At 48.9% G+C, this 24,824-nt stretch overlaps 1 protein-coding gene and 1 long non-coding RNA gene across 5 annotated transcripts in view; one reads left to right on the forward strand and one right to left on the reverse strand.

Moving 5' to 3' along the window:
- The window catches only part of LOC120094166 (uncharacterized), an 84,946-nt gene that overhangs the window by 2,758 nt on the left and 57,364 nt on the right, over window positions 1-24,824 (forward strand). Inside the window, exons 2-4 of one of the 2 annotated variants that reach the window (XR_010054397.1) lie at window positions 640-814; window positions 5,956-6,060; window positions 8,686-11,897. This is a non-coding gene — a long non-coding RNA (uncharacterized LOC120094166). Of the gene's footprint in view, window positions 1-639; window positions 815-5,955; window positions 6,061-8,685; window positions 11,898-24,824 lie in introns of those variants that run through there. The other variant, XR_005488202.2, reaches the window with a different exon arrangement.
- On the reverse strand, window positions 930-21,605 carry Chrnb4 (cholinergic receptor nicotinic beta 4 subunit). 3 transcript variants are annotated; one of them, XM_063264942.1, is made up of 6 exons: window positions 21,284-21,605; window positions 16,452-16,651; window positions 9,413-9,457; window positions 9,201-9,310; window positions 7,482-8,472; window positions 930-2,891 (listed from the first exon to the last, which is right to left on the reverse strand). In XM_063264942.1, the coding sequence occupies exons 2-6, from the start codon at window positions 16,563-16,565 to the stop codon at window positions 2,751-2,753; spliced, it is 1,401 nt and encodes a 466-aa protein (XP_063121012.1). In that variant the 5' UTR covers window positions 16,566-16,651; window positions 21,284-21,605; the 3' UTR covers window positions 930-2,750. The 3 variants fall into 3 exon arrangements, with proteins under 3 accessions (XP_063121012.1, XP_063121013.1, NP_434693.1); NM_052806.3 differs by having other exon boundaries at window positions 1,955-2,891; window positions 16,452-16,600; window positions 21,284-21,395; XM_063264943.1 differs by lacking the exons at window positions 9,201-9,310; window positions 21,284-21,605 and having other exon boundaries at window positions 16,452-16,532.

Genomic DNA, 24,824 nt, shown 5'->3' on the forward strand with positions numbered 1-24,824 from the left:
TATCATGGTGGACACAGGGTGATGACATCTGGGAGGTTTTATATTATTTCCTCTACTTTATTTAGACTCTGCTAGAGCTGCCCCTTGAGAAAACAGACAAACACGGATGTATAGCTCAGCAATAGAGTGCTTGCCTTGCATACCTAAGACCCAGGCTTTGATCCCCAGCGTAGTAAATACATGCTTTTATAAGCAAAGTTGGAATAACTAGAGTATCTGGCTTTCCGTACTGACCACTACAGATTTCCCTTTGTGACCATTATAGATTTATTTCCCTTTGTCTCACTGCTGGCTGCAAGCCTGTGTGTCCCAGGACTAGACAGTGACAGGGTAGGTGTCCTGGGGTCCCTTGACCTCTTTGGCCACCCACCAGGGATGGCTTGACACTTGAAGGCTTCTTATTGAAGGGTGATGTAGTACTAAGCTGGATCATGGCAATGAACATCTAAAATTCATGGAATTGCCTAGTGCAAAACGAGTGAATCTTACACTTCAATAAAAGCATTCATTTTGAGAAGATTTTTGTTTAGTGCATGTGCACACATGTGTGTGAGAGCATGAAGTGTGTGTGGGCATGCGCACACATGGAAGTCCGAGGACAACTTTGTGTAGTCAATCCTTTCCTTGTGCCTTTATAAGGATTCCAGGGATGAGATTTGGGTCTCCAGGCTTGAGCGTCTGAGTCATCTTGCTGGCCCAATGAAGTTGTTTTTAAAGACCCAGCAGAAAGAAGCCAGTATCTAACAGTTACACCCTGAAGGATTCCATCTAAGCAGCAGGCTTGAGGATACTGAACCACAGCAGTAAAGAAAAGGTAAGGGTGGCCAGGGCTAAGTGTGCAGGGGCTGGGGCTATACAGGGTAGCACAGAGTTTGAGTGACACATCTTTGTCCTGGTGTCAATGATGGTTATACAAATGTATACAAATGTTAAAATTTAAAGAAGTCAGCTTTATTGTACATTAATTCTAAAAACAAAACACTTTAAAATATTCTCCTTCAGGGGCTGGGGACTCAGCAGTCAAGAGCACTGGCTGCTCTTCTGGAGGACTCAGGTTTGATTCCCACCACATACATGGTGACTCAAGTCTGTAACTCCAGTTCCAGGGGCTCCAGTGTCCTTTTCTGGCCTCTGGGGGTACCAGCATATACATGGTGCACATACATGAAGGCAAAACATCCATACACATAAAATAATACTTTAAAATTTAAATATTCTCCTTTGTAGGCATGATGTTATACCCGGTGTAAAGATTATCCTTGTATTATTCAAATGCTGATCTCTGTGCCCCGGATCTGGCTACACTCCTTATTCTGAGAATCTCCATACTCAATGTTATATAAACATTGCTCCCCAATTGTTCCCTGATTGGTCAATAAAGAAGCTGATCAGTCAGTGACTAAGCAGGGGAGAGAAAAGGGCTGGACTTCCTCCAAGCCAGGGGAAGGGGCAGGATAGAGATGAGTGGAGATTTGACTTGGGGAGAGAGTCCAGGAGATACCATAAGAAAATACCTAGAACCCAGAGAGCCAGATCAGTACTAAAATGCAAATATCACTTGGGTTTTGACTGGGAGGTGGCCAGATTAGTTTAGAGGATTAAAATAGAATGATCCTGCTCAGTTGTTGTGCTCTTAAAGCTTGCTAAATAAATAAATAGTCCAGTCAAAATTATTTGGGAGCTGGGTAAAAAGAAAACAGCAACATGTTTTTTAAAAAAGCCATTCACAAACACTCCTTAATTCCAGAACTATCTTGAGAGCCAACAATGGAGTAGGTACTATGAGATAAACGGATCGATGTGTGAAAGAAAAAGGCCCAAACCAACCATGGTGTAAAGCAGGTGGGGACCAGGGACAGCTACTCAGAGGGTTGGTGTGCGTGTGTGTGTGTGTGTGTGTGTGTGTGTGTGTGTGTGTGTGTGTGTGTTTGTGTTTGAAGGAGAGCAGGAGCCATTCATTCAATAAACATTTATTTTGCACCTTCTGTGTGCAGAGCTGGGTCCCAAGCTCTGGAGTGAATGTGAATCCACACACCCAGCCCTTATGGAGCATACACTTTTGTGGGCAAGGTGCTGGTGACTAGTGTGCCACCAACTAAAGGCTGCAGCTACTGATGGGGAACACTCAAGGAAGCTGGAGATTTGATGTGGTTATGGGAGACACTGCTTTGCAATGCATGACTAGGGAAGGCTTATACAAGGAAATGACACTGGAGCAGAGGATCATGGGAAGGCTTATACAAGGAAGTGGCATTGGAGCAGAGCTCTGACTGGTGCAGCCACGTGAAAAGCTTGGGAGTTTACAGTGAGGTTTGGACGGTAGCAGTAGAAGATATAAAGGTTCTGACTTGGGAGAATCTAGAAGTGTATGGAAATGAAAGATGGTGGGGGAATCTAGTGGGTAGCTGCGAATCAGAGGGAGATGGATGGGAAGGCGGGCTGGGGTGTGACGGCATGATACACGGCTGTCTGACTCCGGTGCCTGGCACGTGGAAGGAAGGAGGCCAGGCTGGTATTCAGCAGCCTCATCCTCCTCCTTCAGGGACTTACTGGACGGCATCAGAGGGATCAGCAGAAGGCATCTATCTCTGTCCTTCTCGTGGCTGTGGCTAGTTTGATGGGCTGATTGCCAATAGTCATGGCTTTACTTAGGGCTTCATTAGCTATGGCCCAAATGGAACAGTCAGCTTCCCACACGGCTTCTCATATCATCTCACTACAACCCGGGGGCCCGAGACACGCCGGGTAGCCTAGGAGTCCTTGGAGGGTGCGTGGATCTGGAAAAGGGGTGGCAGGAAGAGCCCCATGGTGCCCAGAATACACACAAACACGAACACCCACAGGAACAGGCGGTCAACAACCATCGCGACGAACTTCCAGTCCTCGATGACCTGCAGACAAACAGGGGCTGGTTAGCGGTGCTAAGCACAGAGTTCCTCCTCCCTCTGAACCACAGCCTCACCCGCTGACCAGCACTACACAGGCAACATGGAGGGTTAGAACTAGGCACTGATGTGGCAGTCCTGAATCCCAGGCTGGTCTCCAACCCCACCTGACCTGGCCAGGGTTGGGGGAGGGAGTAGCAAAGCCACTGGGACTTGGGTTGTATAGATGTTCCTTAGGCGCCCCTGGATCCCCTATGACCCTTCAACCCTTGATGCTGCTCAAGATTTCACAGGGTGCAATAGTTGCATATAACTCATATATGTTGGTTAGTTTTGGTCAACTTGATGCAAGTTAGAGTCCTCTGGGAAGAGGGAATCTCAACGGAGGAAATGCCTTCATCACATTAGTCTGTAGGCAAGTTTGAAGGGCATTTTCTTGGTTAGTGATTGATGTAGGGGACCCGGCCCACTGTGGGTGTTGCCACCAGGTCAGGTGGTCCTGGGTCGTATAAGAAAGCACGCCGAGGAGCAAACAGTGTTTCTCCAGGGCTTCTGCTTCAGTTCCTGCCTCCAGTTCCAACCTTGGCTCCCCTCGATGAATTATGACTCAGGATATGTAAGCCAAATTTTCTATACCAAGTTGGTTCTGGTCATGGAGTTCATCTTAGCAATAAAAACATAAGACATCATGAAATCCCTCCCCTCTGCCCCATGTGTTTATGATGTCTATAGACTTTGTGAGTTTCCATCACAATGTAAATGCTATATGAGTGATCATTGGGTTGTATTTGGGGGACTAATGGCAGGGAGGGGAGTACACGTTAGTGAAGACACCTTTTTCACCCATTGTTTTCCCCACAGTCGGTTGAATCCATAGATGCAGAAATAGAGACCCAAATATACCACATGCGGTGATTTTTAAGACCAAATCTGGTTACGGGTGAAGCATGTTGAGGCTTGGGGATCACAAGGTCCCTTCCTCTCATTTTTAACTCCAGACCCTCTGCCTGAGGTTACTCTGCAGAGAGGGAGAAGAAGGGCCCTCCTGCTTGACAGGAGCTTGCCTAACATTTGGAAACCCCGCGGTTTAAACAATTCCATGCTATTCCCAGCAGTGAAATACAGAAACAGCAGTGAACTGTAGAAATAGCTGTTTTCTATAATGAAGACTCTACCTCCTCTGGCCTCATCATCTGGCTCTCTGGCATTCCAACTCTGGGCTTTACACATGCTATCTTCTCAGACCCAATCACGGGATGTGACCCTAGCATACATCTGGCTGGCTTGCAGGGGTACCACAGAATGGACATGTAGCCAGCATCCCAGCCTCCTTCCCCCACCCCATAGCTGGGAAGCCTCGCAAAGACTCAAGAGTTAGAAATGCAGGCATCTGTGGGCAAGCTGACGTCAGCGACCCAATTTTCCAGGGCCCCATCAATGGAGCATCACACTCCAGGATAATCCTATGCTAGGCCAGCCTCCACTCCTTCAAACGCCGATTGTTCCTGTCCCTAAGATTCGGAAGGCACTGCATATTAGGGTTGGGGATCCACTGTGACAGCCTTAACTTCAAGCACATTTCCATCTTTCCATGTTTTTGAGCTACTTAGAGTGACCAGTTAGTCACCATGGAGGGCAAAAGTGCTGCATGTGAGAAACAGCTCCAGGGATGGCTCAGGAGTAGGCCTGCCAGGAGAGGGAAAGCAGGCTCTAACCACATACAGGAAAGTCAGTTAGCCAATCACTGATCACCATCAGGACAGGGCAAGACCCTCAGAGGGGCCTCAGAGCTCAAGGACTGCAGCTGTGTGGCCAGCTGTGTGACCCCAGACAAGTCAGAGGATGTCTCTGGGACCTTGCTTCCCATCGTGAAATACAGCCACTTCCCAGGATTCCTGGAGGAGGTAGGGTTGTTTGTCCACTCCTGCCAGAGCACCTGATGTAAGTTTGGCTCGACGGGACCACAGGTGGTTATAATTCCACCGAGTTCTGCCTGGCCCTTCCCTCTTGGGGCTTGTAATTAACCGAGAAGGCCTGCAAGTGCCAAGCTTGGGATAGGGGCTTACTCAAGCAGGGCTTCAGGAGACTTTTTCAACCTGAATGTGCACAGGTACCCACGGAACTTTAAGAAGTGGTTCCTAGGGGCTGGGGATTTAGCTCAGTGGTAGAGCGCTTACCTAGGAAGCGCAAGGCCCTGGGTTCGGTCCCCAGCTCCGAAAAAAAAAAACCAAAAAAAAAAAAAAAAAAAAAAAAAAAAAGAAGAAGTGGTTCCTAAAGCTTCCCCTAGAAATCCTGCCTAGAGTCGAAGATGTAATTCTAGCATTTGGAAGGTGGAGGCAGGAAGACAGAAGTCCAGAGTTAGTCCTGGGGAAGTGCCTTAGTGACAGGGCTTTTGCCTAGCACGTACAAAACCATAGGTTTGATCCCCAGTACCAGAATAAAAGCTAGGTGGTGGCTAGCTGGGGAGGCACAGGTAGGAAGAGAAGCTTAAGGTCCTCCTCAACTACATGGTGAGTTTGAGGCCATCCTGGGTTACATGAAACACTATCTGAAGAAAAGGGAAGATCCGTTAGCACTGCTGAGTGTTTTGGCTGAAGTGGGGAAAGACAACAAAAACGGTGAGAGCTCATGGTTCAGTAGGAACGTCGAAACACACAAGAAGGAAAATGGTGCGTGGGGCAGCTCAGAGTGCTGATGGTGTTGACCATGAGGCCGGTTCTAAGAGTAAAGAGTTGATACTTTCCTTTTTAAAGGTCAAGGTCACTTTCAGCTATGTGGTGAGTTCAAACCCAGCTTAAGCTACAAAGAGATAAGAGAGAGAAGAGGAAACAGAGCCGTGCTTCTGACTGCAATGGGCTTAGGAGGTCCCAGAGATCTGGTTAAAATTCTAGTCAGGGAGGCTCGAGAGGAATCTATTAAACCCCTGCTGAGGCTGAGGCTGAGGCTGAGGCTGAGGCTGAGGCTGAGGCTGAGGCTGAGGCTGAGGCTGAGGCTGCAGGGTGGGAGCTACTCTCTGAGCAGCAGGCTCCGTCTTCCTTCTCTTAGCAGTTCTCTTCTTTCCTCCTCACAGTGTGATTCTGGAACTTTTGTGGCCTGTGCTTTTCAGTTGGTGCTAACTAATGGACACCAGCATTCTCTCCTGAGACTCCAGTTGGTTGGAATAAATTGCAAAAAGGTAAGAAGGAAGAAATCCTCTTCTGTTCATGTAACTGCCAAGTGGAAAGACACAATGTTGCAAGGTAAAAACTGGAACATTGTTATGCATCTGACAATGCTCTTTAGGGTAGAGAAATGCATAGGAAAGTCTAACCATGAAGGTCTCCATTGTAAAATCCTCCTTACCCTTAATCCTAGTTATTTTTCATTGTCAACTTGATACAGCCTAGAATCACCAGGAAAGAGAGTCTCAACTGAGGGATTCCCTTGAACAGATTGGATTGTGAGCATGTGTGAGGGAAATTGTCTTGATTGTTAATTGATGTAGGAGAGCCCAGCCCACTGTGGGCAGCACCATTCCCTTGGCAGGTGGCCTGGGATATATAAGAAAGCTAGCTAAACTTGAGTCTGTGAGTGAGCCAGCAAGCGGCCTTTTCCAAGATTTCTGTTGTTATTCTTGGCTGTGCTGTGGTGAGTTCCCCAGCTAGAGGTAATCCTGTTGGAATAGCAAGCAGGCCTGGCTTCAAGTTCCTGCCTTGAGTTTCTGCCCTGATCCCTTTAGTGATGGACTGTGACTCCCAAGTATAAGGCAAATAAACTCTTCCCTCTCTGGAGTTGCTACTGGTCCTGGGTTTGTCAAGCAACACAGTGAAGCTGAAACACATGTAATTTCCTCAGAGGAGCTCTTTGAGATGCACAGACTCTAAGTTCATGGTTTCCTGTGAAGGAGAACTTAACCTCATTTTAGAAAATCTAGTAATTCTAGTCACACACAACCCCCCCGGGGGGGTATTTTATTAGCATGGTAGAAATAATGCTTTTACTGATGTTTCTCTACTCCTGAACGTTATACATCCTCACAAGGCTGCTTTGCAAATCTGAGTGAGTAGGAGCAGGTGCCCCATGGTGCCCCAGCCCAGGCTGTGCTCTCTAAAGATAGCTGAACCTCCTTCAAATCCACTGAGAACCTTTCACTCCAGTCAGTGCCTCTCTGATCTGCCTCAGGGTTTTCTCTAGCACCAAGGGTGCTTGCTCTGGCAACTGAGCATAAGGGGAAGCGCGAGAAAGATCACACCTGAGGGCTATTGTCGACTGGAGGGGGTTGGGAGCTGGAGGATAAATATTCCAGCCTCCATCCAATGGACTATTCTGAGTCTTTTCCTTGGGGGTCTCTATGGGGCTGCTGCACCCACAGCAGTAGGCTCACTAATACCCTATAGCTGGCCTACCTTTTGCCTTATCTTGCCTTCTCCACCTCCTCATTGTGCTTCCTAGGGTTACACCAAAGTAAGCTACCTGAACCCAAACCCCATCTCAGACTCTGCTTTGGGAAACCCAAGACCAACACAGGAAGATCATTGATTCTTCCTCACCTAGGAGGCTACACTAAAGCATTTCCATGCAGATGCCTTAAGTGGTGGGGGCAGGGCAGTGACTTACACTTTGATCTCGGTCATCGCTCTCCAGATGCTGGGCGATGAAGCTGACACCCTCTAATGCTTCCTGTAGATCTTCCCGGAACCTCCCGGAGGACCTCAGACGGGCATCCCTGGGGAGGCCTGCTGTGTGGGAGCTGACTGCAGACTTAGGAGCGGCAGGGACAGGGTTCACAAAGTACATGGAACTCCCATAGAGGTTGGATGGGCTGGTGGGGCCTAAGGCAGAGGTGGCTGCAGTATCAGCTGTGGCCAAGTGCAGCTGGCTGGGATGAGGGACCCTGACCAGGCTGACTTCAAGACCGGGACGCTTCATGAAGAGGAAGGTGGGCAGTTTGTGCAGGAAGCACTCCTTGACCCAGGATGCCATGGTGTGAGTGCTGGGTGAGCGGTGGTGCACATTGAGGACACACACAGTGGTGACGATGGAAAAGGTGACCAGCACCATGGTGAACAAGAGGTACTTGCCAATGAGCGGTATGTCAAGGGAGGTGGGAGGCACGATCTTGGAGATGAGCAGCAGGAAGAACGTGAGTGCCAGCAGCACAGAGATGCAGAGCGTCATCTTCTCCCCACAGTCGGAGGGCAGGTAGAAGACCAGGATAGCCAGCGAGGTGATGAGCACACAAGGAATGATAAGATTGATGGTGTAGAAGAGCGGCTTGCGCTTGATGATGAAGTCATAGGTCACGTCCACGTAGCTGGGGTCCTGAGGGTTCACCGTCCTCCGTCCTGGGAGGGCCACAATGTCCCATTCACCACTGGGGGTGAAGTCATCCATGATGGCCGTGGGCGACTTAAGAACCATGTCAATCTCCGTGTGGTCATAGGTCCAGGAGCGGAATTTGAGGGTGCAGTTCTGCTGGTCGAAGGGAAAGTGCTTCACCTCAATCTTGCAGGCACTCTTGTAGATAGCAGGGGGCAGCCACTGGATGCTGCCATTGGAACGCACAATCACGTTGGTGTAGACAGACACCTCATAGGTGCCATCGGCACTGGGGTAGGGCAGGACATAGAGGAGAACATCACAAATCTACAGAGGAAGCCCGGCCTGTTCTCAGAAAGATTGAACAGCAAGGCTTAGGGAAGCTGGAGGACTCCGTCAAGCCCCTCACACTATTAAGCAGGAGAGAAGAGATATCGACCCTTGTCTTGTTTGATCCTTGGCTACCCATTCTTTCTCCCTCACTCTTGTTCTCTTTGCCTAGACTGATTTCAAACTCCTGGGTTCCTGATCCTTCTGACTGAGCTGCTCTCATGAACTGCACACAGAAGTCAATGTTGCAGCCAACGACACTGCCAAAGCCACCAAGTCACAAAAAGACAGAATAGGGAGGCAAAGATGGTCAGTAAGGGCACTGGCCTGAGGGTCCAAAGGCAAGCCCAGTGCTCGCTGTGTTGAATAGCACAGGGCCTCTGGACCTCCCTTCCTACCCTCCCACTCAGAAGACTCTGTCTCCATCACTTCTATCTCTCTAGCTCCATGACCTAGAAGTCTGAGGGAAATGTAGAAAGAAGGCTGGGGGGGAGGTGGGGATTTAGCTCAGTGGTAGAGCGCTTGCCTAGCAAGCACAAGGCCCTGGGTTCGGTCCCCAGCTCCAAAAAAAAAAAAAAAAAAAAGAAAAGAAAGAAAGAAGGCTGGGGTTGCACTCAGATATGGACACCCCTGAAGGCTGACCTTCTGCCCTGGCCTGACTCTAGGCTTTGGTCACCTGTCACTCACTTGTTGTACAACACGATGTCAGGCAACCAGACACGCTTTGCGGGGATCCTCAGAATGTTCACCCCTTCATAGCAGGAGCTGTTCCAGGCCAGGCGGTAGTCAGTCCATTCCTAAGTACACAGGCAGGGCCATTGTCACCTGTAGGTCCACTGTTACCAAAGAGCAAACCCAGAGGAAACATACCTGGGCTGGGGACCCTCCAATGTACTTACCTGTTTCAGCCAGATGCTGGTGGTCATGATCTGTTCTCGCTCATTCTGGGGAGGGAAATGGGGGTGTCAGTTCTTTTGGAAGGAGGGACCTCACCAATGGGCTATCCTTTATCACAGAAAAGCTCAGAGCCCCAGGGCTGTATGACCCAGTTGTCACCTAAATATCTCTTTGGTGGTCTATTAGTTACTTCTTGTAATGCTGTGACCGCATACGACAAGAAGCCGCTCAGGGTACGAGGGATTGGTTTTAGCTCCCAGTTTCACGATGAGGGTGGCATGGCAGTTAGAGCTCCAGCCTCCATGTGGAGCTTATACCTGGTCATACTGTAGGGGACTGTGGGAAGCAGGGACAGACTTGAGCTGGAACTGGGACCAGGCTACGACCCACAAGCCTGCTCACAACGGCGTTTCCTCATCTCCGAAAGGTTTCACTGTTTCTCAGTGCAGCCTACTGCGGAACACGTGTTTAAAGGAACGAACCAGTGGAGGACATTCCATATTTACACTACAATACTTTGTCCCTGGTCCCCATGAGCTCCTGGGGGCTCTTATAGTGCAATGATACATTTAATACAACTTCCAAAGGCTGCATAGTCTTATGGTTCCAACACTGTAAAAGTCTGAAGTCTTTTCTAAGATTCCAGACATTCTCTTAACAGTGAGTCCCTGTAAAGTCAAAAGAGAAGTTACTTCTGATATAGAATGTCACAAACATTTGCATTGTGAGAGACATTCGGGAACAAAGCAGGGGCACATGGGACCAGAGAGCCTGGAGCGATGCTCAATGGTTGAGAGCAGTGGCTGCTCTTGAGGAGGTTCCCAGCACCTACGTGGTGACTGGAACCTATCTGTAACTCCAGTTCCAGAGGATTCCACTCTCTCTTCTGGCCTCTAGGTATGCTGCAGGCATTTCGTGATCATATAAACCAAAAGGCAAAATACCCATATGCACAAAATAAAAAATAAATCTTAAGAGACTGGATCAGAGCAAGACTGAAACCTGTCAGGGAAAACCCCAAATGTTGTAACTCTGTGTCCATGTGGGAGCCTTGGCGGCTTCATCTGCCTTCCCAGTTTCATGCAATGGCTTCTCAGGGACTCCTTGCAGAGAATCCAGTTATGCTATACACTGTCTGCTGCAGCAGCCTTCTGAACCCTTGAAAGAGGTTCCACAACCCTGGTCCTCCTGCATCTTCCACATCTGACAAACCAGAAGCAAGTGGAAAACACCAAATTCTCAAGCTGAGCCAGCTTGAGAAGCTCCCCTTCTAACACAGCTGCTCTCTACACCCTCATGGCTGAGTCTGAGAAGACACTCCCAGCAGTGGTGGATTTGAGTTGGAAACCCTGGCAGCAACTCTTTTAGCTCAGGCCCTCTCACTCACTGAGGCTTCAGTATCGGGGTTGGGGGTGGAGGGAATGGGGGTGGGGAGAGTCTTGTTCCTCTCAGGGTACCTCTCCTTTTTTCCTAGAGCACAATGCCTGGTTTCTCTTAAATCACACCAACCTTTTTTAGTAGCTATAGCCAGTTTGTCTGCGACCCCCTCCATCCTCAACTCTGGCCACATTCACATTCCTTTCCAAAGTATGCTTTTTTTATACCTTCCTGGCTTCAATTTCTAGTATAAAGTCTGCTAAACGCAGTAAGTAATAACCATGCCAAAACATGAAAGTTATACTGCCTTAATATTTCCTCTCCCCAAGCAACTTAGTCCATTACCTTTTAATTTAGCTACATTCAGATTGGTAGGGCACAGATAGAACAGAACCAGATTTGTTTTATACCTTTCTTGAAATCTCATGAGCCTAGGTTTTTCCTGTCTCCCTTGTCACCCCCTACCCCCAACTTAGTCTTTCACAAAGTTTACCAAAAGGACCCATTAAACTCTGATTATAGCATGCTAGGACTTTCCTATTTCTTTAGCTATATATACCTCCATTTCCCTGTTTGACTCAGTTCCAAGGCCTTGCACATCCAGGACAGGTTTACCTTAGCAATGGCCCCATTTCTCATTCTCAATTTCCATATTAAGTATTTTGTTCATCCCTGCAGCCAAATGCTTGACAAGTGACTAAGTGGGGGAGAAAGGAGTGGTCTGGGTCACAGTCTCATGGCAAGGGATACAGGGTAGCTGGGGCTTTGGCTTTGGCGTGGAAACTTGTGGCCAGTCACGTGGCAGCAGATGGATAACACTTACAACTGAAGCCAGGCTAAAATCCATAGCCTTGAGCCCACCCTCAGTGACCTACTGCTGACAGCCAGGCCTTACTATTTAAACATTCCATGATTTCTCCCAAGAGTCTCCAGCTGGAGACCAAGTATGCTTACACCTGAGCCTGTCTGTGGAGGCCACTGACGTGCAAACCATATTAGGTAACTCAGACATCACTTCACACCAGCACATCAGAGACAAAGCTCATGATTCCACACTCAGCAAGCATGATGACAATGATGACAATGATGATGACAGCTGACCCTGGCGGGTCTGACATGCCCTTTCCTGCTCTATCAAGCACTCTTACATGCATTTCCTACATCTCAGAATCACCTCTTTCCCCCCATTTCTGTCACCACTCCTTTCGGTTCCTTGGACAACTCAGGAGCTTCACAGCCGACATTCTGGTTGTCTTTAGAATCTCAGGTCCTTAGACCATGGTTCTGTGTAAACCGTCTAGTATTTCCCAACCTCGCTCAGAACAAAAGCCCTCCCTCCTCAGGGCCTGTGGCCTTAGCTATGCCCGAGGCTGCATTTGCAAACCCCACTGTGGTCACGCTTGCTTCCTTTAATGCTCTCCTTCCCTGGAAACTCACGCGGTTCTGACTTAACTGTTTTTCACCTCTCAGAAATGTCACCTTATCAGAGAAGTCTCCAACCTTCCTGCAGTAAATGGCACCCTGCCTCCCTTCACCACCATACACGCCCTATACTGACTGTCTTTGTAGCACTTTTACCCCTGCATACTATAATTCTGTATATTGTCCCTACCTCCCTCTAGGATCCAAGAAGCCCGAGGAGAAAAAAAAAAATAGAGCAACAGGGATATGCTGGATACCTGATGAATATTTTTGGATGAATAAATTAATCCTATTATCATAACTTGGGCTAGTACCCACACATGGACATTGCACAATTTAATTGGTCTAAATCTATTCTGTACACACACACACACACACACACACACACACACACACACACACACACCTATTTTCTTCTGCAGGAAGATTGAGTCTTCTACAGTTCCTGCCATTTCTCTTTAGTCCTATCTCTACTCAGGCTGCCTTTCTTCTACAGGGCTAGATTGGTAACTCCCCAGCCTCATCCCACCGCCCTGGGCTCCTTTATCCTGAGCCCCACCCCTCTCGGCCGTCCTTATTTCTTTGACCGTATCTTGTGCTCTGCTTCCTCTTCATTAACGAATTCCCAGTGTTCTGATTCTAGCCTGGTAGTCACCTCCTGGAGCAATTCAGCCAGGCACTTATATCAGTAGAACAAGAGTGACACAGGAGTCACATTTTGAGCGTACACGGATGTTCGCTCTACAAGCCCATCTGGCTTCTCTCCAGCTCTCTTGGCTGCCACACTAGATGGTTCATCTACGTGGTTCAGGATGGCCACTGGGCTCCAACTATGATACCCACAACTGCTTGCAGGGTGCTGAGGGTCTGAGCTGAGGTCCTCATGCTCCCGTGGCAGTCACTGTACTGACTGGACCATCTCCCTGCCCCAGGCCTGCTAAGTTCCATCTGATTGCACGGCCCTCCACAGGCGCTATGGCGGGCACTGCCGAGAATCATCTAATCCAGTCTGGGGCTGAGCTGGTTTGGAGAGAGCACTCTGGCTTTTGTGGGGACTGACGTACTGTTGTCACTCATTTTTCAGTACTGGGGTGACCCTTCTAGGGGCCCCACAGGGTTTTCTGTCCTTGGTCAGACCCAGGTTTCGTGGAGCATCCTCCCTGCCCTGTAATGGCCCCGGCACCAGCCAACTTCCCGGCTCTGCAGCTGCCACTCTCTGTCCCAGGTCTTAGCTTCTTGGGCAGATGCTGTTGGCCAGCCATCAAGTGTAGAAAAAAAGTACCACGGGCTATCAGGGTCGCCTCCGGGAGCCTGGCTGGTTGCTTCCTGGCTGAAAATCCCTGACCTCCAGCATTTTGTCCACCCTTCTAATTGTTCCTCAGAAAAGCTAATCTTCCAGCACCTCTGCCATCAGTGAAAGCTGAAAGCCTCAACTTATCTTTTAAACATGTTTTTAAGCAAGACATGCTAGTACATTTCTATAATCTCAGCATCTGCAGAGCCAAGGCAGGAGGCTGTGGAGCTGAGGCAGGAGGCTCTTGAGTTAAAGAACAGGTAGGACTGCATAGCCAGACCCTGTCTCTAACAAGACACTGTTTTATGTGGACTCCTGGTTTCCACAGTGCGCGGTTCCTGGAGCCAGGTGTCCTGCCTGACCAGTTCTCACAAACGCAGGTTTGCTCTGTTTTTGTGTGTACGTGTGTGGGTGCACAGATGCACAGCTGTGTGTGCAAGGCTTCAAAACTGAAGTCAAGTGTTGTCTTCCGTTGTTCTCTACTTCTGGAACTCACTGGTGCCAGCTGCTCTAGAGAGCCAGCTTGCCCTGGGGACCCCGTCTCTGCTTCCTGAGTCCTTGGCTTGCAGATGGATACCATGTCTGCCTAGATTTTTAAGTGGGCTCTGGAGACCCATCGTCTGGTCCTCATAGGATATGGAAAAGAGCTTTGTCCACTGAGCTGTCTCCTTGGCCTCTTCATTTTAAGATCTGGGAGATTATAGTTGGGCAGTGGTGTTGTCCATCTTCAATCCCAATACTCAGGAGGCAGAAGCAGGCAGACCTCAGAGTTGAGCCCAGCATGGTCTACAAGAGTGAGTTCCAGGACAGCCAAGAACTACACAGAGAAACCCTGCCTCTACAACAAAAACAAGAATAAATAAAAAGATATGGGACTTTTCTATCTTCCAGAAATTTCTCCTGTGCCTGTCTTCTACCTCTTACTTTTCTCCACTCCACTAATGGCAGCTGAGTGTGACAGAATGTTAGCTATCACAGAACAGTGACCTTGGCTGTCACTCCTCAAAGAGAAGAGTGGGGAAGCCTGATTTTCTCCTCCAGCACCAACTCCCTGTCTATTCCCTAGACATCCCATCTTTAAACTGGCTATGCCCCTAACACTCACTCCTCAAAATCAAATATCTTTCCCCAAACCAGAAAGGAACCCTCTCCATAGACGTCAACGGTTTTGCCTTTGGGACTATGACAGCCCATAGGGGCACTTGCAGAAGGAAAGCTGCAGGCTATGTTCTCTCCTCTTTTTGGAAGCCTCTATTGCTCCACAGGGTCCACAGCTCAGATCTGGCAGGGACAGCCTGTGTCTGGCAGTGTGTGGCCAGAGCTGCCTGCCTGTCCACCCCTGCCAGAGCAGGCAGCTGGCTTGCTGATTAAGTACAAGGCCTTTGCAGATCGGGGATGCTCAGACAGTAGTCTTGGCTTGGCCTGGTCAGAAGTCCTCATTGCTTTCAGCTTTCCATGGCAGGGAAAGGGCAGAGGCTGTATGCCTCTCCTGGCTCCAGCTACGCTCACTCCCTCCTAGGGGACAGAGGCAGCTGCAATTTGGGCAAACCCTTCTTGAGCAGTAAAGATGGGAGGAGCTGAGCCTGTAGGGCTCACAGGGCTGTGGAGAGAAGGTGACACTGTCCAGAGGAGGCCCAGCTCCCTCAGCTAGCACCTGATGGCTGGACACAGCTCCCATGTGATCGCTTCTTCTGAGTGGTTTCCAGGGGCAGGGGTTCTAACCATTTCGTTGGGACATGGGAAGGTTTAAAAGGGATGGCATTTCCTTCAGGCAACCCCACGCTGAGACAGCTGTGGAGAATGAGGGAGGAAATTCTGTACTGCCTCCTATCCAGTTTGGAACACCATAATGTCGGGACCCTCCTCCCCACACCTTCATGCACAGGCCTGAGGCTCTGTACCCATCATTTCTCCTGGCCTGGTTCCTGTTTTCTCTACCAAACTGATATGGAGGCTGTCCCTGAGCATGCTGGGAGTTGTGACTGTTGGAGACCCAGCTGCAAGAGGCCACAAGGGGTCCAGAGGATGCCTGCAGTGTTTATCAAGAGGGCGGGACTCTGAGAGAGTTTCATTGTTGTTCCAAAAGGAATCCAAGGAATCCAAAAGATTTCCCATAGCCATTTGCATCTCTGGCCATGCCCTAGAGTCCTGACACCATTGAATTATTGAGTGAGGCAGCCCTGCAAGCACTGACCTGCTCCTGGTCATATGACATGATAGATGGCCCTTTTTGTTGTAGCCACTCTCAGTTCAATGTTCCATTACTAAATGCCATGAGAGCATGGGCTTTCAGATGGTTCCAACTATGAATCAGAGGCGCAGGGAGAACAGCATGTGTATAGGCACAGCTAACACTCCTTTTGGATTGAAGAATCCTAACCTGGAAGCATGATCAGCACCCTCACAGTTTAGATAAATTGTTAAGACATGGTGGGAAGGCCTGCTTGTCTGAAAAGTAGTGGAGAACATTTGTTTACAAAAGGCTGTGCCAGGAGGAGGAATGAAAGATGGGCACAGGGTGGAGCTGGATAGCAGCTGGCACCAGTGGTTGATAATAATTAACTTATTTCAAAATAGCAATAAAGAGAATTTTGAATGCCCTAAAACAAAGGATAATAAATGTCTGACGTCAGGGCATGCCACTGACCCTGACATGATTTCTACACACGAGTGTAGAGTGTAATGTCACAGTGCATTCCACAAGAGAAAATTACTATGTGTCCATCAAATGTATGTATCAATATAAGTTTTAAGAAATAGTAGAAGAAAAGATTAGCAGTCTGGAGTGTTACCCATTCGGCAAGGTCAGAAGTAACATGCCAGTCACTTAACTCTCAGCCCTGCACCCTGAACAGCCATCCACTTCTCTCCTGGAGGCCCTAAGAGGCAACTAGAAAAAGCCCTGCCTCTTCTCCTAAGCCTCAGGCCACAGTTGCCCAGGCACCTACCACACTGATGAGCTGGGACAGTGATAGCTCCAGGCGGATGGAGATGAGCTGAGAGGAGCTGGTGGCTGGGCGGATCAGGTTGTTGTACCGGGTTTTGTTCAGGAGGTCATCCATCAGCTTCTCCTCTGCGTTGGCCAGGCGGCAGTCCCCTGGGAAATCGTACAGTCAGACCTGCTGGGCCCTTGTCCGGAAGAACCCCACTGCATCGAAGAGGCGGGCTGTGAGAAGCAGAGTGCAGTAGCCCTGGGGCTGGGGGTCGGGGTGGGGGAGGATGGGAGACTGAGGAGGTGAGGTTGTGTGGGGGTGAGGTTGTGTGGGGGATGGGGGGGCTGTGCAGGGGTGGATGGGGCTGTGGGACATCCTGGGTGTTAGCTGTGTGGGGGGGTGTGGAGCAGGAGGGGGGTTATGTGGGGGTGGGGGATGCCAACAGGCCTGCCTGTGTCATTCTTTCCTCTGGGACAGACATCTTCCTCGTGTTCTTCCTGGCAGCAAATGATGTTCCATGCTGTAACATCCGGTTCCAACCCTGGGCATCTGTTCTTAACTTCCACCCCATCCCCAGCGTCCCCAGGCCACTGAGACCTATCTGCTCCACTTCCCAATGCCTCTAGTTTGTCCTCCCATTTCCACCGTTTAGCTTTCCTGTGCCTCTCCTGCCTGGTCCCAGCAGCCTCCCTGTTCTGCCCACTCCCACCTGCCCCAGCTACTCATCCAGAGCCAGGTAGTCTTCCCCGCAGAGCACTTTGTGATAGCCCCACCCACAGCCTCTCCGATCTGAAGGCAGCTTCACTAGTAATGCTTTGGTTTGGCAGTCCAGGCCTTTTGCCCTCAACAATGGCTTATCTTTCTCACCTTATATCTTTCTCTCACTTTCCCACCTCGACTAACCCCAGACTCTTCTGGGGCCATACACATTGCTTGCCTCTTTCCCGTCTCACTTCCGGGTCTGGAGCATACTCTTTCTTTCACCAGGATTGTTCCCAGCCCACCTGCTGAGCAGTGTCAGAGTGCGGTTTTTTGTGCCAGGCGCCCTGCTGTGTACTGAGGATAACAGCAAAAGCCCAGGAGCAGTTCCTGGTCCGTGGAGGAGACTCATAGGCACCTCTACCAGGGACATGTCCTGAAATAGTGGCTTGTAGCTAGAACTGGGCTTGTGTCAGCCACACAAGCAGGAGGGTCTGAGCTTGGATCCCCACAACACCTACAAACAAACCTTCATGGTCTCGTGGGGTGGGCAGAGATAGGCAATACCCTGAATGATACTGGCTGGCCACCCTAACCCAAACTAGTGAGCTTAAGGTACACTGAGAGAGCCCATCTGAAAAAATAAAGTGCTCAAGGAAAGACACCCATATGTGTCTGCCACACCGTACACATGCACAACACACACAAAATAAGATAAGGAAATAAGGAATCAGGGTTATTCTAGGGGAGGCTTTCTTGGACCCAGACTTTGACCTCCAGAACACGAGGTCTCTTTGAGACATCAGATGGAGTAGTCCAGCTGGCAGCTGGTTTCTGGTAAGACAGAGTTCCTGGCTCTAAGCCACATTGAGGACCAGCTCCAGCACAGCGTCTTGCAGGGAGCCCTGGACAGCCATCGTCCCACTGAGCACTCCCAGCCCAAGATCTATCCCTCCTGCACACCCTGGATTCCTTGCCAAGTGGTCTCTGGGTCTTTGTTTCACCTGTCCCTTGTGTTGGGAATGACGGGAAGGGGAAGTTTAAGGACTGGATTGTGTACAGAGATGTCATTAAGAAGACTGTGGAGAGGGGTTGGGGATTTAGCTCAGTGGTAGAGCGCTTGCCTAGCAAGCACAAGGCCCTGGGTTCAGTCCCCAGCTCTGAAAAAAAAGAAAAAGAAAAAAAAAAAAGAAAAAAAAAGAAGACTGTGGAGAGTGGAGGATAGGACATGAAGGAGATCCGAAGGAAGGTCAAGGGCCCATGAACAGGATACCCAGGAGCAGGAAAATGGATGAGGATGGTCAGAAGGAACATGTCAGGGAAGGAGAGCAGGTAGCAGGCTAAACGAGGAGAAGGCTAGAGAGAAGGCTGGGGTAGGGATGCTGGTGAGGGCTGACAATCTTACCAAGCCCATGAGTCCGGTCATACCTGTCCTAAGGAACCTTCACATCTTACCTAGCTCCCTCCTCTCTGGATGGAGCTGAATACTTAGAATATGAATCACCCCAGTCTGGGAAAGGTGAAGTAGACTTCTGGGTGGGTGCTGGGCTGGCCACATGTTCATGGAGAGCAGCCGCTACCCCGCCTACTCCATGCACTTTCCAACTGGCTGCCTATCTAGAACAGATGCAATATTTAGTGCCTTGGGAAAGATGCTCCAGGCACACCTGCTGCCTGCCGCCCCTCCCCCACGCTGGGCTGGGGGAGAGTGGGAGGGTTGGCCAGCAGATGGGTGGACTGACTGACTCTAAGCATGGCTCCTCGCATCCCGAATTCCCTCTCCAGAAGCCACCGGCTTAAATACCCTTGGGGCCTATCTGTAGCCAAAGAATAAATCTAGGTTCCTTTCACATTTCTTTGTTTATTCAAGCTGACCTCTCATTTCACAGAGATGAATCTAACTTTGTCAAAGGTCTGCCTGGCAGCCTGTGGCGGCACTGGGGTAGGCTCCGCAGCACCCAGGCTCCCACCCTGAAATTCCAGGGGAGGGTGGGTGGATCTATCTCTGCTGTCCCAGGATGCTAGTCTGGCTGGATTAGAGATTCGAGGCGCCCGGCTGGTGGGAAGGGGGGGCCTCGTGCTTGAGCTCTGAGCCCACCTGGAGTACTGAGCTGTGTCACCTTCAGCTTGTCCTCTTTAACATTTAGCTGACTTAAGGGACTCTCCCCATCTCACAGACCAAATCTGGACTTTAGAATTCCCCTAAACCAGTTCTCAACCTTTGGGTCACAACTCCTTAAGGGGTCACATATTAGATATCCTGTATATTAGATATTTACACTACAATTCATAACAGCAAAATTGCAGTTGTGAAGTAGCAATGAAATAATTTTATGGTTGGGACTCACCACAACATGAGGAACTGTGTTAGAGCGTTGCAGCATTGGGAAGGTTGAGAACAACTGCCTTAGACCATTTAGGTCCTAGCAAGTCAGACAAAGCTAGAGCCAGGGGTTTCTTTAAGACAGAAGCCCTCCCTGCCCCCTGTACTTGTTTAATGCCCCTGCTAAATCGACCCTGAGGGAGGTTGCCCTCTGGGGCTATCACTTGTGTCTGTTCTTGTTAGAATGTTCTGTGGATGGGGCAGATATGTGAAATGACCAGCAGGACTGTTGTAGCTGAAATGCACCCACTCTTTTCACCTCCAAAGTGGAGGGGAACCCCAAGAGCACATGTAGGCTTTACCATCTACTACTAATGCTTTCCAGAGCCTGTCAGATCCAAAAGGCAAGTAACAGGTCAGAGGTTCACCACTGGCTCCCTAGGGCTTTCACTAAATCAAACTTTTATACAGTTAAACAGAGAAGCTGCCACTAGAGGGCATCATGATACAATGTTGCTGATGAAAACTAGCGCCCCATTGGCCACTGCACAAGGTCTTGCCTTTGGAGATTTTCCCTTGAAGAAAAGGGAGAAAGGTTAAGAATCTGATAGGAGACCATAGAGGAATTATGGATGTCTCTGTGTGTGTGTCCAGTCTTGAGAAAGCGTATCCAATCTAGAAATGGAAAGCTAGCTTACTGTCTAGGGATGCAATGGTTAACAGAATCTCATTGGCAAGTGTGTATCTGAAGGGCAGGGCTTGACAGGTGAGGGCTTGTGCACAGTAGAGGACGGGCCTGTGAGATGCAGACATGTGCTAATTAAGGGGTAGCTGTGAGCATCCTAGAAACTCAGAACACTGTCTAAGAAGGAACTCACCAAATGCTATCAGTGCTTCTCCAATCACAGGCAGGAATCACCTGGCTATAGAAAAGCAGATCCCCAGATTCCACTTCCAGAAGTTCAGATACCCTGAACCTAGGCTGGGGTTCAGGAGTCTGTAGAGGAAGGTGCAGACAGCCTAGTGGAACCATACTTTGGAAATACTGCAAGTTTTTGCCAGATGACAGGCAGGCGAATTGTTGCCGTGGAACAGACAGGGAGATTGAGAGGAGGTAATGGAATAGGGCACCCAGCAGCGACCCAAAGCCATAATGCATACTCTGCCAATGTTGATTAGAGGAGGTGACCTTGAATGTCCCACCACTCCCAATTCTAGTACCTTCTGGAGGTAGTCTTTGTGGGACGAAGATGCAGTCTTGGTTCTCTGGGTCCACTGGAGCCCAAAGGACAAGCTGGTGCACACACAGCTTGGGTGCTTGGGTGGGGGTAGAAGCTACAAAGGACTTTGGAATTTAGCGGGGGGGGGGGGGAAGCTGAGTCTGGAAGAAACCCTCACTATGTCTGAATGAACCTGGGGAGGAGAGCTGAGTGAGTCTCTTGAGCGTCAATGGTAAGTTTGTTGAGTTGCAGAGACCCCAGTTCATCAGCCTGCCCTCAGCTAAGCAGGGTTAGGGGACCAGCTATGCCAGTGCCTGCCATATATGTGATATCTGGGAGACCCTCTCCCAAAGTGCAAAAATACTTCCCATATATGGAATGGTAGTGTCGTGGTGACCTTTCTCTCTCCAAACATCTTGAAGACACTTGTCACCGACGGTGACCTGGCAGCATGGAAGAAGGTAGCAGAGACCCCAAACCTCACGGGCCACCCACCCAAGCAAGCCTGTCACCCCATAGCTTGCCCCGCCCACTCCCCAGCTGGTCCGGCCACTCCTCCCACTCTGCGACCCTTGTCCCTCCCACCTTCTCTAAAAAGAACTCACCGTCCTGAAGCAGAGAGAACAGAGAGACGAGGAGCAGGGGCGTACCCCTCATGGCCAGCCGGGTGGCAGCCGGTCACTCTACACTGGAACCGCGAGTGAGCGTATGTCCCGGTTGGCAGTCTGTGCCTGGCGGCACTAGGACCGGATGGAGCCCGTGCTCCCCACCTGGGAAGCTTCTGTGGGTCCCGCCCACTCAGAGGACTGAACCGGAGTTTGGGGTAGACCCAGAGCAGGGTGTGTCTGGGGGAACCTGTGGCTATAGCTGATCGTCCCGAGACATTCCCACACTCAGGAGCCGGGTAGTGCGTGGCATTCGGGAGGGTGGACTAGCTCCTGCCTCATTCGTCTTGGGAACTGGGGAAGGGGTGGAGTTACAGGGGAGGGGAGGGTCTGAGAGGGCAGGCTGCATCCCCTTCACTCATCTTAGTTCACCCGAGGCAGCTTAAGTGGCCGAATGGAGCAAACAGCAACCTCCCCACTCCTAGGTGGCCCACACTAAGTTTCAGAATCTAGATTTAAAGGAGAACACTAAACAGGTCGGTGACAGTGCCAGAAGGGGATCCCAAACTCCAGTCAAGAGGGCCTCTCAGGTGGGGAGGCTGGTTAACCCAGCCCTGCACCTTCTTTCCCTAGGGCCCAAGAGGACCAGCAGCTTCAGGGGCAAAGTGAACAGAGCTTGACCTGGAGGAGGGACGACCACTGGACCTAAAAAAAGACAGAGGTCCAGTCGCTTTCTCCAATGTCTTTTTGCTATAATCTGACATGTTGGCACAAGGGTTTAAAAACAAAAACAAAAAACAAAAAAACAAATAAAAACTAACAAGCACAAAAGTCGATGATGGTTCCGAAGAGTTAGGTCTGAGAGCATCTTCTGCTCTTTAAACTAACAATAACAGGTCAGATTCATAAAGTGAACCCATAGACATAACAGGACTGAAAACACGTTCACCTTCTACCTGAACCCAAACCAGGATAGAGATGTAGAAAGCCGAAGCCTGTGACCCGTGGGGCCTTGGAAGCTAAGGGCAGTGGTCGGTCCTTTTGCATATAAGGGAACTAGCAGACCCTCGGTTAGAGCCAGAGAGCACCCCATCCTTGAGGGGATGCTGGGGTTGGGGGCAGGGAGAGCTTGCTTGCTGATAGTTGTTTGTAGTCCTGGCTGTCTAAGGTACGTTGTGTTATCTCTGATAGGCCACAGGATAGGGATAGGTAGAGGCAGGGAGAGAGAAAGAGAGCATATTGAGGATTCTGGAGGAAGAAAAAGAACCAGAAGTGAGGAGAAGGAGACAAAAGAGATTAATTGGGAGGGTGTGGTCACCAGAGCATATTATATACATAGTATGACAATCTCGTAGTGAACATTTATTTATTTATTTATTTATTTATTTATTTATTTATTTATTTTGAAGATAGGGTCTCACTATGTAGCCCTGGCTCTCCTGGAACTTGCTCTGTAGGATAGGCTAACCTCAAATTCCCAGAGTTCTCCCTGCCTCTGCCTCCTGAGTATTGGAATTAAAGGCATGTACCCAGCTCAAACCCATTTTAAAAATAATTAATACATACCAATACAAAACATTTAAAAGGCACAAAAGGTAAACCTTCTTAAAAAGTTAAAGCCCTCTAGTCAGGAAGCATCCATTGTACTGTCATAGGACTTCTTACACATGTGATTCAGTAACTGATTTCCAATTTATTAGTTCAAAAACAAAACAAAACAAAAACAAAAAACAAACTTGTAATTTTTTTTAAAGACATGACGTTCTTTATATGGTACTTGTAGTTCTCTTATAAATCTCAGATTTAAAGCATCAAAATGTGGGGTTGGGGATTTAGCTCAGTGGTAGAGTGCTTGCCTAGCAAGCACAAGGCCCTGGGTTCGGTCCCCAGCTCCGACAAAAAGAAAAGGAAAGAAAAAAAAAAAAAACATCAAAATGTGCCTACAAGCCAAGAACTGCAAATAGATTAAGTAACCAGACAGACAATAAAATAAAAACCAGTGAGTTCACTCCAGACAAAATATTTCTGCAGAAACCCGAAAAAGAGTCAGTGCTCCCGTGAGGAGCATGCAGACACGTGTGTGCAGTTACATGCACGTGCTGCCATGCACCAATGTGGAAGCCAGAGGAGACTCTCAGGCTCTGCTCTATGAACGCTCTAGTGCATTCCTTTGAGACAGGGTCTCTCACTGCACCTGGAGTTGGCTGGTAGCCAGCAAGCTCCCCAGGGTTGAGGTTACAGGATCATGTGACCACACCCAGATGTTTATAGCTACTGAAGATTCAGATCCGGGTCTTCATGCTTGGACGGCGAGTGCTCATACACACTAAGCCATCTCTCCAGACACAGATTTCTTTTAAAATAAGAGAAAAAAGGAAAGAGCTAACCAGTTACTTTCTAGGCCAGTGGTTCTCAACCTTCCTAATACTTCAGCCCTTTATTTCAGTTCCTCATGGTGACCCCCCAATCATAAAACTATTTTCGTTGCTACTTGCTAACTGCAATTTTGCTACTGTTATGAATCATAGTGTAAATATCTGTGTTTTCTGATGGTCTTAGGTGAGCTCTGTGAAAGGAGCATTTGACCCTCAAAGGAGCCATGACTCACAAGTTGAGAACAGCTGTTTTAGGGAATAGCATAACCTTGGCATTAAGCTGGAACCGGGATATATTAGAAAAGTGCACCATAGAGCAGTCTACCTAATGGGTCTCTAACCCAGGGGACTATGGGGCCTCCTGAGTCTGATAACTCCTGAACAATCTTGAAGAAGTGATTTTCTTCTCCCTGTCCTTCCTTCCTTCCTTCCTTCCTTCCTTCCTTCCTTCCTTCCTTCCTCCCTTCCTTCCTCCCTTCCTTTCTTCCCTCATATTTAAAAAGAGGAACTAGCCTCCTCAGGAGGCCTTCTGAGGAAGAAAGGAAATAAGTCACGGAAAGTACCTTAATGCTGCCTAATAGGCCCGGAACACATAAAGCTTAATAAATGTTAGCTGTTATTGTCTATTATGAACACAGATTCTAAAATTATAAATAAAATAATACCAAGTCAAGCACAGCAGTGCACACAGGAAAAATAATGTATCATAGAAACGTGGGCTTTCTCCCAAGAACACAAGGACCAATCCAGTCAGGTAATTCATTAATGCAATATGCAACCGTAACTAATTAAATATGCATCCAACATAACCCTTAGCACACCACGCCCTTAACTCAATAAACCTGCACTATGGTAAAGGGAAAAACTTTACAGCAATTTCCATCCAAGTCAGACGTAGGCGATCTGCCATCCATCACTGTTTTTATTTAGCTCTGGAGATCCTAGGAAATGTGTAGAGTTAAACTAAATGAAATTGCCATCTTTTTTTTAGGTCACAAGCTCCCCAAATCAGCAATTTATATGACCCAACCTGTAATAGAAGCAGATAAAGGTCATAAATTTTAAGAATGGAAGAGGAAAAACTACCCATGTTTGCAGACAATGCGATTGCTCTGTAGAAAGTCCAAGAGAGAAATTATCGAATAGATAAATTATTAGGACTAGTG

This window comes from Rattus norvegicus, chromosome 8 (genome assembly GCF_036323735.1).
Source record: "Rattus norvegicus strain BN/NHsdMcwi chromosome 8, GRCr8, whole genome shotgun sequence".
Lineage (NCBI taxonomy): Eukaryota > Metazoa > Chordata > Mammalia > Rodentia > Muridae > Rattus > Rattus norvegicus.

Excerpts from the sequence above, each read along its gene's own strand:
- Chrnb4 (NM_052806.3), bottom strand. The coding sequence starts at position 21,335 with ATGAGGGGTACGCCCCTGCTCCTCGTCTCTCTGTTCTCTCTGCTTCAG. Across the intron at positions 16,601-21,283 it reads GTTCTCTCTGCTTCAGGACG|GGGACTGCCGCCTGGCCAAC; the intron begins GTGAGTTCTTTT and ends ACGATTTCCCAG. Across the intron at positions 9,311-9,412 it reads CCAGCATCTGGCTGAAACAG|GAATGGACTGACTACCGCCT; the intron begins GTAAGTACATTG and ends CTGTGTACTTAG.